Here is a 13,456-nt window from a genome sequence, read left to right as displayed (position 1 = left end):
GGCATTTGCCATCAAGTACTTAGCTAAACTCCATGGTGATAAAGTAACTTCTGTCCTTCCTTAGCCAGCACTGAAGGATGCACCCCGGTGAAGAACATAAGCTAGAGATGTCAAGAGGTAGCTGCTACACTGAGCCAAGGTACAGTGTCATTTTTAAAAACAACTAGAGTTTTTCTGAATGCACTTGTGGCCAACTTTTGCAAGAACGTTCCTCAAAGAAGACTTGGCACTGATCGATCCACTATTACTCATATATCAAGGCTAAGTTTCCATTAAGCCAAATACCTAAGATGTAAATTTTCATCATTTCATTGTTGCCAAGTGTCTGGATACTTGGGTATGATAGCTAGATCCTGGCTGAAATTTTGTGTCTTCATTAGATATTTGTCATTTATATGACACAACCTCAGGAAGAAGTCTAACTATAGAAGGTTAGAACCATGTTTACACCTGGTATGGTGGCACACACCTGGAATCCCAGTTACTCAGGAGGCGGAGGCAGGCCTGGGCAACTTAGTGAGATCCTGTCTCAAAATTTATTAAGGACTGGGGATATAGTTCAGCAATAGATAAGTTCAATCCCCAATACCAGAAATATAATAAAATCAAAATTTAAATTAAAAAAAAAAAACCCTCACATTTAGTGCTTTAAGGCTTAAGGAAGGGGCTGGGGATGTGGCTCAAGTGGTAGCGCGCTCGCCTGGCATGCGTGCGGCCCGGGTTCGATCCTCAGCACCACATACAAACAAAGATGTTGTGTCCGCCGAGAACTAAAAATAAATATTTAAAAAAAAAGGCTTAAGGAAATTAAATGACATGCCTAATGTCACAGGGCTCAGTTTGTTTTTCCCCGATTCCATCAATGGCCTCACCAACGACTGACATCAGATTCTGAAGAACAGAACAAGTGACCAGCTGTTTGATGCTTACAACCTTGTCATGTCTATGTACAGAAAAAGACATCAATAGGAAAGACACGAAGTGACTTGCCTTGAGCCCAGCACGTAAAGGCAAAAGCTGACTTTCCCCAGTACACTCACAGATGCACACATGCTTAACAAGTGTCCTAGAATGATACTAGCAGAAGGAGCATTAAGTGTCATCTGGGCTATCCTTATTTTGAAGGTAAATTCCTGCAGTAAAAGGAGCAAGAGAAGAAAAACCAGACCAAAGTTTTCAGATTTCAGTAATTGGGTAGTTTGCTTACATTTCTGCACTTTTATCTAGGCCTGCTCTAAGCACTATCTCACATGCTAAAAATGTAAGCTTTGCAAAGCAGGAACTGAAATGTAAACACTTGGGCTTTTGTAGCAAGGGGAAGGCTCTGGTGTGGGTGGCCAGGGAAACCAGGAGTTTCTCCCTGTGACACCACTAAGAGTTTGGAGTGTCCCAATGTCTCCACCTTGTGGACAGTGCCAAAACTACATCAAAATTAATTCACTGACCAGTTAGGATTAAAAGACTGGTCCAGCAATAAAATGAGGTCTTTGTTACAGTATTCAAAGGAGTCAAAGTAATTAGGATTTTAGAGTAGTAGAGTGAATTGAGAATTAATAATGATAAAATTTGGGGTTATGCTAGATACCAAAAGTCTTCCAAACAATTATAAAAGATTAAATTGTGTGCAATTCACTTTTATGAACAGGTGTATATTACTATTCTTCACATTTATGGAAAATTAGGAATGCAAAATATGCTCTAAGTTGACCAGATCACTTAATTTATCAGTGCATCAGCTTTCCCAGCAGTTCCAGATAGCAGAAATTTGTTAAATCATTAAGAGTCTGGTGGCTTTCATTTTCAAAGATTTTTACTACTACAAAGGAAAGCACCTCAGTTACAGCTTGGAATGTCTGGAATGTAGCCCTAAGGCTCTGGTGTTGAAGCCTTGGTCCCCAGCTGGTGGTGCTATTGGCAGGTGGTGGAGACTTCTGGGGGCAGGGCCTACGTGGAGGAAGTAAGTCAATGAGGTGTGTTCTTGAAGGGAATATCTAGTCGCTGGCCTCTTTCTCCCTCTTTTCTTCCTGGCTGCCATAAGGTGAGCAGCTTTGCTCCACCACATGCTCCCCACCATGCTGTTCTGCTTCACCACAGGAGTGGAAACAATGGAGCCAAGTCATCTTGGACCACATCTCTGAAACCATAAGCCAAAATAAATCTTTTCTCCTTTAAGTTGACTTATCTCAGGTATTTTGTCACAGCAATGGAAAGTTGATTAGCACAACTGCTATGCCTATGCTTCTAATTAGATAAAAGAACAATTTTAGTCATACAGACAGAGCTATGCAAAATTTTAAAATTTTTGAAATAAACTCTAGCAGTTGTGCTATTTCAATGCAGCAGTACAGTGCTAGGCAAGAGCGTTCCATGTGGTTAAGAATGATGAGCCACTGGCCATGGGCTCTGCCTCTTGACAGCTGCATAATCATGGCAAGTTATTGGACTTGCCTTCTGGAACTTCAGTTTCCTCATCTATAAAATGGGGATTATGAGATCATTCACTTCAAAGGACTGCTGTGAGGACAGAGCAAGATAATACATGTAGAGCACCCGCACCCTTCTCCGCACATCACAGGGGAGTTGGCTATTATTAAAATTGTGAAAATACTGACTCACCCAGGGGGTTCCTGACTATAATTTTCATGGAAATGAGTGGCATGATTATTCTATTCCTGATTTTCCTTATATGTAATTTTCATCACTAGAACCATTTAGAGGTGGAAAAGAACTTGGAGAACTTTTGGACAAGTCCTGTTGATAAATTAAGAAGCCTCAGTCAAGTGAGATAAAGAAACACACCTTATTTGTGCAGTGATCTCAAAGTGAAGCTACAAACAGGAAGCCAGGCCTCATCTACACAAAGCCGTGACACGCTCATCTAAAAGGTCCTTAGTAATCTCTCATCACTATCCTTAACTTTACACATGAACCAATCAAGAAACAGGCAGTTAGGGTTTGTTCCTTCGTTCACCCGCCCTTGGGCTCATTAATTCAGCTTTATTTATAAGCTCCTATTGTGTCATTGCAGAAGTGATTCCGTGATGAAGAAGCAAGGCAATACTCCAGCTTCATGGTGCAACAGGTTGCAAGTACCAGAGGGCAGGGAAACAATAAGGTTAGCACCCAACACAGGGTGACAGAGGTAACTGGCGCAGGGGCAGGACACAAACTACTTCAAACTAAGCGGTCAAAAAGGGCCCGTTCACAGAGGTGTCAACTGAGCAGCAAGTGGAAACTAGCTATGTAGAGTTCTGGAAGCAGAATCCAGGACCAGAAATGAGTGCAAAGGCTGTTTTTTGGAAGATGGAAGAATGGAAGGAGCTGCAGCAGGGAGAGAGCAAGGTGGGGGAAGACTGATTAGGTTGGAGAAGCAGGTAGGGCCAGGTCCCTCAGGACTGGGTAGGCCGTCCTAAAAGGTGGGGACGCAGCTCAGTGCAAGGTTTGTTTAAGGGACCGAGGTGGCAGGTTTGTTTTCCAGTGTCACTCTGGCAGCTGGTGGGGACTTGAGAGTTACCAGCCAAACCTGTCAACCCAGGTGTTCTGACTCAGCCCAGCAGTGTCCCTGCCACGCCACGCAGCCTCCAACACAGACGGCAGAAACTGAGGCAGCCAGAGTGATCTGCTCCAAACTGAAGTAAAGGCTGTGCAAAAGGGAAAGCAGGGGCCAAGGCTTCTCCCGCTTGGCTAAACGACAGACAGGAGCCCAGGCACTCACTCACCCGCTGGTGATATCATCAGCTCGGATGTTCTTGCTGAGGACGTCTCCATCACTCATGTAGCCAGGGGCATCCATGCTGATGCCCTCCAGGTCCACCTCATCTCCTGCCTTGTCTGACACATCCGCATGGCAGATGCTGCTGCCCCTGGAGGCCAGCTGCCTCCTCAGGGGGGCGGAGTACACATAGCGGCCTGACTCGGTGCTGATGAACCGGCTGGCGTTGGCTCGAGGTGGGTACCCATTGCCCATGGAGGGGGCGTCTCCTGCCTGAAGCCGAGGACTGGACTGGCCAAGTCTCCAGGACAGAGGGGTGGGCCTCCCCGTCAAGCTGAGAATGCTACGGCCACTTATCTCTGTGGTGACGTTGGTATCGAACGTTGTTTCCAATGTGCTAAAAACATGAAAACAACCAGGGTTAGACCCTAACATGCCTAGGATCCTCTGTGGTTTGTACGTGGTTTAATTTTTTTTTAGAATTATAAAGAATTCCTTCTATGTAAAGTATATAAGAGGCACCAGGTACCACGGAATGTATTTCCTCCGCTAAAGATGGTGAAAAAGGGAAGTTGCACGTCTATGCAATGATCTAAAAGGGCCAGGAGACCTTTTCCCTGATGAAAAGTATAGCATCCTGTCCCAATGACTTTAATTAAACTACTGGAATATTCTTTCCAATTCAGGAAAGGAAATGGAGAATGCTGAACCAACAAAGACGCAGCCTAAAGGTTCCTGACTGCCCTTTCGTTTGAGAATTGCTGCTCTTTTCCTTTAGGGAAGGATGCACCAGTCTATCTGAAGTTCCTAATGCCATATCTCACATCCTTAGTCCCTCCCAGCTGAAGAGAGGGTACTGCTCTCATCCTCTAACCCTCCAAGGTCCATTTCCCCCAGACCTTTGCTTCTCCTACTCTTTGTACTTTTTGACCCAAAAGACTGGCCAATGCCAGGGCTAATAAATCATGTCACATGGGTGGGAATCTTCCAGGAAACTAAGCTCATCCTTAGGCATCAGAAAGACCCTTTATGCTCCATCATCATCAGAGCCCTGCATGCTCTGTGTGTGATCAAGCAGATCATCTGTATCTTCTTAGAATAGCAGTCAGCTTTCCTAAGTGGGCACGGAGTGAGATTCTGTCTTGCAGAGAAAAAAAACCATTGAAGCTTTTTCTCCTGTCATAATTATATCCTAGTTCAAGCCCATAGATCCATCAAAACTAATGCTGCATCAACATTAAGTCAGTGTCAGTGATTATGGTGGGAAAAGGGAAAGGTTTTGTATCTAATCATAGAGTCACATGACCTAGCATCTGGCTGCATGTCCTTTAAATACCCAAGGGCTTAAGAGACGTCACCCCAAAGCCCCCAAGTTCATTTGGAAGAACCTGTTTGGCTCCTGGAGCTGTTTTTGCACCTCCCTACCCCAATCCTGGAAGTGGCCTGACTTTCTTCATATTGAACCCCTTGGTGCTATTGAAGACAGAGCCCATGGCGTTAAATCCCATCTGCAAAATTGCTGGCTGGGGGAAGCCTGATGTCTCCTCCCTACACTCAATTATCAAAGGGAAAAAAAAAAAAAGAAATAAAAACTGCAACTAGAGAAGCAATAGAGACTTCAGAGTTCAGCAGGGGAAACTGAACTTCTCTTTGATTTCTTTTTTTTTTTTTGCAGGGCTGGGAATTGAACCCAGGGCCTCGAACATACTAGGCAAGCACTTTACCACTGAGCCGCACCCCCAGCACCCCCAGCCCTTCTCTTTGATTTTCAAAGCCAAACACAAACTGTAAAACCTCCTTGTGCCAAAATCACAAAGGATATCCCAGGTGGTGCCCTCTTCAACTTCTTGCTGCGCAAAGGAAACGACCTGATAAGTGTTTCCAACGTAATCCGTCCAACTAAATCATAGTTAACATGATCATAGGTGGTTATCAGCATTTCCTTACATGCCTGATGATGCACGTGCATGACCAACAATATCGTGGGCTGTTGGATATCAGAAGACTGGGGAGGGATTCAAGTTATTCAACTTATCACACAGGTCAGGCTCAGTTCACCTGCTCCTTTTAACTGCAGGATATAGTTGTGGGAAATGTGAGTAAAGAGAAGTTGAAATACAGCTGCTCCACAGTGTCCTCCACGGAAAGGATTTAATAACCTTCCACTTTGGAGGAGGAATCTCTCTTTTTGCTCCCTCTCCTTCTCTTTGGTGTGTTGTCTGGCCTTCTCTCTGCTAGCATATTTGGGGAGCCAGGTTATTTCTTCCACTACTAACTAAATCACTTTTCAGATGGCAGTGAAAATCAACCTCCCAGCTAGTTCCACAAACCAGCTCACACTGCAGATACCTGTGTGTAACCTGAGTTCCCCGTAAACTAGACATGGTTTCCTCCAAATTCTGCCGCAGGTCAGCGATGTTCTTCACTGTCCGCAGCCGCCGAGCCTCAGGATCTTCCCCTGGAAAGATGAAAGTTAAGATTAGTTTAAATTTTAGCCAGCCCTGGTGGTGCACACCTGTCGTCCCAGCAACTCGGGAGGTGGAGGCAAGAGGATCACAAGTTCAAGGACAGCCTCAGCAACTTAGTGAGGCCCTCATCAACTTAGCAAAATAAAGAATAAAAAGGGCTGAGGTTTTATAGCTCAGTGGTAAAGCACTCCTGAGCTATCCCTAGTACTACCCGCGCAAAAGCAGTGTAACTTTTTGATTGACTGTAAAGTTCATGAAAGCAACAAGCAATATATTTGTGACTATAGCCAGGTTTCAGCTATTGGTGCTAAATAAGGATTTGAAAGTGGATGATTGACTGAACAGATGCCCAGAGGAGGCTGTTAAATTCATGGAGATTCCTCCTCCAGTTTCCTCTGGAAGTTGATCAAGTTCAACTTGAGGAAAATGCAAAGCGCCTTAGTTGGAGATGTAAACGTACTTTCGCATGGTTTCTAATGAAGACAGGTCAGGACTGAGCACTCCCCAGTCATTTTCTGCCCTTCAAAAGTGTGTGTGGCACTGTTCTCTCACCTATTGGTGATATACACATCTGTCTTCCAGCTCTGCTTTACAAAAAGAGCTCACAGTGGCTCAAGGACCTGCACTTGTTAACCACAAGTGATTCTACAGACAGGTTTGCTTTCTCCCTTGTCAGATGGACTGTGGCACCTCAGATTCTACCTCCCCTGCTTACTGGCTGCATGATTAGCTGTGGGAAAGGTGCTGGTCTTCTCCTTCTTTCTGATTCCATCTTCCTAAAATGAGCATAGTAATAGTACTGACCGCATAGGGCAGCTGGGGAAGCAAACCAGGCTAAGATCCTGAGGTCCCTTTGCATAGTGCCCAATACATCCAGCTAGTGATGTAGAGCAGGGAGCCACCAAGAAACTGCTGGGCTTCTCTTTGGCAGAACCACAGAATTCCATTCTCTGGGAAAGATTTCCATGAGACACTTGGCCAAGCAGAGTTCAGGCTCGCGCTAACGTGCCGTAAGAAACACGCCACCCACAAGCTAGGAAGAGACGTGCCTCTCAGCACAGCCCTGTTTCAGGTTCTCTGGCTACGCCGTTGCATTCAGCCTCACAAGGGGATGAGAAGAGGAGAAGAGGGCTGGGGATGTGGCTCAAGCGGTAGCGCGCTCGCCTGGCATGCGTGCAGCCCGGGTTCAATCCTCAGCACCACATACAAACAAAAATGTTGTGTCGGCCGAAAACTAAAAATAAATAAATAAATATTTAAAAAAAAAAAAAAGAAGAGGAGAAGAACTATAATCCTGATTAAAGGGATGGAACATTTTCCTCCTCAGAGTAATTTCAGGGAGGGCTGAAAAGCCTGGGGAACCAAAATCAAGGGTCCTGCAAAGCCTATGACTATTTTCAAGGGTTGAGCAACATTTTAAAAGAATTCCTCCTACAGAACACAGTATGTGTTGGCAGCAGCAAGTGGGATTTTCATTAGATGCCAAGTAGAAGTTCCAGTAACTATCACTAATAGGGCAACAGGGCATCTAAGATATACTGCAGAATTAGGCTTCTCTTCTGATAATAACAACTTCCTCAGGTTGTTCTCGGCATGATGGTGCTGGGGGTCTGGAGGATGGAGAAAAGGACAGCCATTGGGCTTTTATGGAGGAAATTCACTACAGTCAACTCTCTAATCTTAAAAGTGCAACTGTTTTCAATTATCTGCCCCCTTTTAACCCAGAGGAATTGAAAAAGCATTTTTTTCTTATCTGAACAGTGCTCGGATTTCCCACACAAGTCTTTAAACCACACACACACACACACACACACACATATATATATACATACACACACATATGTTTTTAAAAGAAGGCAGTGGTAAAGGTCAATTTTACCCCCTTGTGGCCTTGAACAAATATCATTGCATGTATCTCCTGGGCCTCCAATTAAATCTCTCTTATTGCCAGTTTGGCCACATCATATCTGTGTAAAACTACCAAAAAGATACTGATCCTTTGGACAGGTCTAGGCCCTACAGTGAACATTTATTAGGAAGTCTAGGGACAACAGTTTTCAAATCAAGTCCAGTAATTAATACCCAAGAAGTATACTTACTTACCCACACCTTGATTAATGACATAGTTGCTTGTCTTAATTCTCCTTTAGAAATTCAAAGATTTGGGCTCGGTACTTGCCTATCTATCATGTGTGAGGCTCTGGATTCTACAGGAAGGAAAAAAGGAAAGAAGGAAAGAAGGAATTCAAAGATCTCTGAGCTGGAGATGTGTGTGCACCTTTACTTTTGGTAATCCCCATGCAAATATATAGATGCCTAAGAAATATTTATTGCCTAAAAAATGCTTGGTCAGCATAGGAAGAGAAAGCATGTGCTTTGCATTCCCATGAAGATGTGAGTCATGGCCCTGTTTTTGTTACTCACTTGAACTTGAACAAGGCACTTAGTCTTTCAATTTCACCTGCAAAATGGAGTTAAAAACACGTTTCTCTAGAAGGGATTTGTACAAGAATCTGATAACACAGAACACATGATGTACCCCCCCGTAAAAGGAGAGCTCAGCAAATGTGCATGTCCTACTTCCCTCTTGGGGGTCCTGCAGGAGATGCTTGCTCCCCTCAGAGGCCCACTCTAGGGCAGATGGCCAGGGTCAGGTAGAAACACAGTGATCCACGAGGTGTACCTTGGAGACCACATCCTGTGTGGCCCACTATGCCTCCTCAGATACTAGCTGAAAAGTAAGACTTTCCCACCAACTCACAACTTACAACAAAAGTTAAAACACAACCAAGCTCTGTGGACATTGTGGGACCCTTTCAGCTCCTAGAGAGAGCTTAAAAACTAAGTTAGTTATGCCATGTCTACACACAGCTCAGAGAAAGCTCACCCTCAAGCCACAGACTGTTGCAGAGAGAGCCCCATGTTCTGACCCTTAATGACCGAGTTTGTAGGATGTCACAGTGTTAGAAAAAGAAGATGAAGGAACCTGGGATGTTGACCTGGAAGAGCATAAGGGGCACACTGCAGCATAGAAAATGATGGCAACTGTCTATGGGCTGCAGGAGGTTGAATGATATCCAGGGAAGAGAAATAGAAGGATAAAAAACTCCATTTTTTTTAGGTTTAAAAAAAAAAAGAGAGAGAGAGGAAGAACCTTTGTGTCACAAAAAAATATTTGAGTCAAAGCTGAAAGAGAACCTGTCAGAAAGCTATAGGAAGGACTCGTGTCCTGGATGTTAAGGTGTATATGGTGCCTTCTAACTCCACAACCCAAGATGCACTTTTCAATTGTGATGCAATGTCCATGGAGACACACCATGGGAAGACCCATCCATGCATCAAGAAGGGGAAGAGCTAAGCAACTGGTCAAAGGCGCTCGTAAAAACATCACTCAGTCATTTTGAGGTAGAACAGAAGACATAAGGATGGGCAGAGAAGAGACATGTGGGACAAATGAGAGTGGTGATTCAAAGTCCAGACCCAAAGTCCACTTTCATATGGGTTCAAAGTCCAGATTAAAAGGTCATTTTCACAAACTCTGGTCATAAACAGCACTGTTAAGTCAATCATTAGGCCTTATCTACAGGTCCATAAATAATTTGCTTCCTGTCTTGGACCTAGAAGAAAAGCAGGTCTAAGAATGCCTTTGCTCAACAAGTCAGTATTCTTTATCTTGAGGATCTGATGACTTCATCTATACACCGAGTGGGCCATCAAACTCTCAGTGTTACAACAGTGAGGTACTGTCTACATTCAACAAGCAGAACAATAAATTTCTCTGGTGGAGAAATGATTAGCAAGTTTTCATCAAAAACAAAGAAGAAAATAATTGCCCCTGGTAGGCAATGGTTAACACGTCCAGTTACCAACACAATGGAGGGCTGAAAACACCCTCTTAGACCACGTCTCTGCACTATAGAGTCCACAGGTATAAATATGCCCAGCTGAAATGTAGCCAGTGCATTCCTCTCCCACACCCACACTCCATCCTGTCTCCCAGAGTGTGTACTTCTTCCTTTTTCTCAATAAACCCAATCTGTGTCTCACTTTGACCCATCCCTAAACTCCTGTCCATGATGATAGCAAGGACCCTCATGGCCTGAGTTGAAGTCCACCTTCCTTTTGGGGAACTTCCTCAGGAACCCCCTATCCTGGTGCCAATTTCAAGTGATGGCCTGTGGACAAATTAAGTTCAACCTTATGCCACTCAGTGTCTCCATTAAAAAAAAAAAAAATCCATACTATAGTCACATGTGTTTTCTACTGCTTAAATGTAAAGATGAGTCACCCTGCCTAAGGGAATTTTCACTAGCAGCCAGCTCCATTTAGCACCAGAGAGTACATGACCAGGTAAACCTGGCTGTGCAAATTGCTGCCTCAACCACTGGCAACACGTCAAGCTTCTGAGTTCTGACTTGGCTGCACAGTCTTGTGGTACAGGAGACACCGGAAGGAGGAGGAAAATTGGTGAAAGAGCCAAGGCTGAATATGTTGCTCTGAAACCTAAGAAACATCTGGAATATTCTCTGGATACTGGCTTTGCTTTTCAAATACCGATTTTTCTGAGACTCAATATCTGACAGGAGCCCACACTACTCCATGGGATACATAACTGATCCCCGCCTGGCTCTTTTGATGTGTGCACACAGAACATGATCTGGAATGTGTATGGAGACCTGAGCAATCATCTGAACCTCATGTGCCTCTCCCTGGTCATTTTCCTATACTATCCATGAGCTCATGTGTAAGGGAGCTATAAGCTTTGCACAGGACATAATACCAATCCTGAATGTGGGGCCTTACCCATTAGCTAGCTTGCTTATAGATGCATTGAGGACTCTCTGCACCATCACTACACCCAGCCAGTGGACTCAGAAGGGAATGGTTAATGGTTAGGTCGCTCAGAGCCTCTGGATAGTTAAACTCAGAGCTAATGATCAGATGGGTAAACTTCAATCCCATGGGCTGCAGACCAATTCCACAGCTGCAGTGAGGCTATTAAAATGGTATAGTCAAGGATAATAAACGAATTTTAAACATGGATTCAATTTTCAACCCAACTCTGGAAGTGGCAAGATAGGAGATAAACGATACAACCACTGCCCTGACGGGAAGCCACTGGTACAGAGCATGAAGCTTGGGGACAGGAAAGGGGGACTAAAAAGGAGGAAGATGGAGAAGGTGGGAAATGGAGAAGGTGGGAGACGGACAAGGTGGGCTTGGAACATACCACAGTAAGAGTTCTAAATCATGAGCTGGAGATGTAGTTCAGTGGTACAGCATGTGCTTATTAGCACACAAGAGGCCCTGGGTTCAATCCCCAGCATCAAAAAGAAAGAAAAAAAAATCAAAACCAGATATGACCTCTCTCCTTTATATTAAGAATGTGATGTGCTGGGCACAGTGGTTCAGGCCTATAAACTCAGTGACCGAGGTAGGAGGATTGCAAGTTCTAGGACAGCCATGGCAACTTAGAGGGTCTGTCTCAAAATAAAACATAAAAAAAGCTGGGAATGTAGTTCGGTGGTAGAGCATCCCTGTGTTCAAACCCCAGTACCAAAAAAAAAAAAAGAGATACTTTAACATTAAGCTGTGGAATTAACTACATAACAAGTGTATTTTATGTTTTTATATCATATAATATCCCTAAAATAATAAAAATTGTTCATAATTAAATAAAATTTGAGATATTTTATGTTTTTGGTAAAAGCAACATGCTAAAATCTTCTTTCTAATTAATGGAAAATGCTAACATATGGTAATTTGTACCTCCACAAGAAATGAAAAAAATTCAAAATTTTTGAATTCCAAATCTTGTTGAAAAGCAACTTTATCTGAAGTGCAAACATGGAGATACATAGTTAAGTATCAGAGTAGCCCTGAGCCCCTAAGTGACATTGAATGTATCCTAAAAATAGAACTTGCCAACAAGTATGAGTCTCATTTACAATTCTGGGGAGGAGTGAGAGGTTGTGAAAGAGAGGAGAAAAGGAAAAAAGGAAAGAAGGAAAATAATTGGGAGGGTAAGAAAGTTTGTTCAGCTCCTCAGTCAATTCCACCAGGTAAGCCAGAAGATTCCTACAGGCTGCTGCTTTGGAAGCTCCATCACCAACAGATGCAGAATTTCTGGGGCTCCACACTTACCAGTCAGTTCCTCCAGAGCAGGCTGTCCACTCTTGGTGTAGTGACTAGGCTCTGTGTTCACACCCGCTGGGCTGGACTCGGCCGTGACATTCCCCTCGGTGTCCGTCTGGGACCTTCACATACAAACCAGAACAGACACACTTGTCAGGAGAGGTAAATACTACATCTGGCTGACCACAGCACTCACCATCACCTCTTTCAGCAAGATGTTTTAGAACCGAGCAGATCAGCAGACTGACACTAAATAATTCATTAGCCACACATGGAGCAATGTCCTAAGAACAGAGAGAGCCACCGAACTGGAAAAGATGAAATATCCACTGCCCAAATGGAGAGATTCTGTCATCCCTCACTATGAAATGATTTTCTGACCCCTCCTCAAGGAGCTAGGTCTAGCCAAATACAACGCTGGAGGGTGCTGGGTGGTTTGGATAATTTAACCTATGCCAAAAAGCAACTCCCAGGTAACCAGCAATACCAGCAAGTCAAGCATAAAGATGACTCCACTGACGCCCCCTCTCCCCGCCCCCCGGCAATCCTCCTGACATGGTTCTCTCTGAAAAGGTGACTGTAAAACCAGTCGGGAGTGGATGCCAAGCAGCTGTGTTTGCCCTCCAGGTCTCTGATTCAGAGCTCAGATCTTCTGACATGAAAGGTCTCATTGATCATAATTTCAACACTTGACTGAAATCTGTACTTCCCCAAACCTTCTCCAGGCCCTTATTTGTCAAGCAAATTGAGGCAACAGCTTCATGCAACCCTTTCTTGCCACAACTACCTGAGTTCATTCAGGCATGACGTGCAATGTTATAATCGTGCTCAGATGCGTAATTATTGTGAGAGTATTAATTCATTACCATCCTGGACTGATTCAGCCAGATTTCACTGTCTATGAGGAAAGAGGGGTTCTTTTTTGTTGGTTTGTTTTGTTTTTGATGCTGGGAATTGAACCCAGGACCTTGTACACTAACACTGAGCTATCCCCCCCCCCCAACACACACACATCACACTCCCAAGAAAGTGCTTGATAAGAATGTAGATGGACCATGGGAGATGGACTGATAAACCACCCACCTATTCTTCCCCCCTTTACCCTCCCACTGAGGTCATCCCGATTTCTGTTACCGTCAGC

At 44.1% G+C, this 13,456-nt stretch overlaps 1 protein-coding gene across 17 annotated transcripts in view; it reads right to left on the bottom strand.

The window, feature by feature from the left end:
- Nav2 (neuron navigator 2) overlaps positions 1-13,456 on the bottom strand; it is a 704,255-nt gene that overhangs the window by 152,516 nt on the left and 538,283 nt on the right. For all 17 annotated transcript variants that reach the window (XM_048788486.1, XM_048788480.1, XM_048788482.1 and 14 more), the window contains 3 exons: positions 12,325-12,437; positions 6,062-6,170; positions 3,720-4,109 (listed from right to left, as the gene is read on the bottom strand). In XM_048788486.1, the coding sequence (XP_048644443.1) occupies positions 3,720-4,109; positions 6,062-6,170; positions 12,325-12,437 (612 nt within the window). The remainder of the gene's footprint in view (positions 1-3,719; positions 4,110-6,061; positions 6,171-12,324; positions 12,438-13,456) is intronic.

This window comes from Marmota marmota, unplaced genomic scaffold (genome assembly GCF_001458135.2).
Source record: "Marmota marmota marmota unplaced genomic scaffold, marMar, whole genome shotgun sequence".
NCBI classification, from domain to species: Eukaryota; Metazoa; Chordata; class Mammalia; order Rodentia; family Sciuridae; genus Marmota; species Marmota marmota.
Note: the sequence above shows the minus strand (reverse complement) of the source record. Positions and strands in the feature narration are given on the sequence as shown.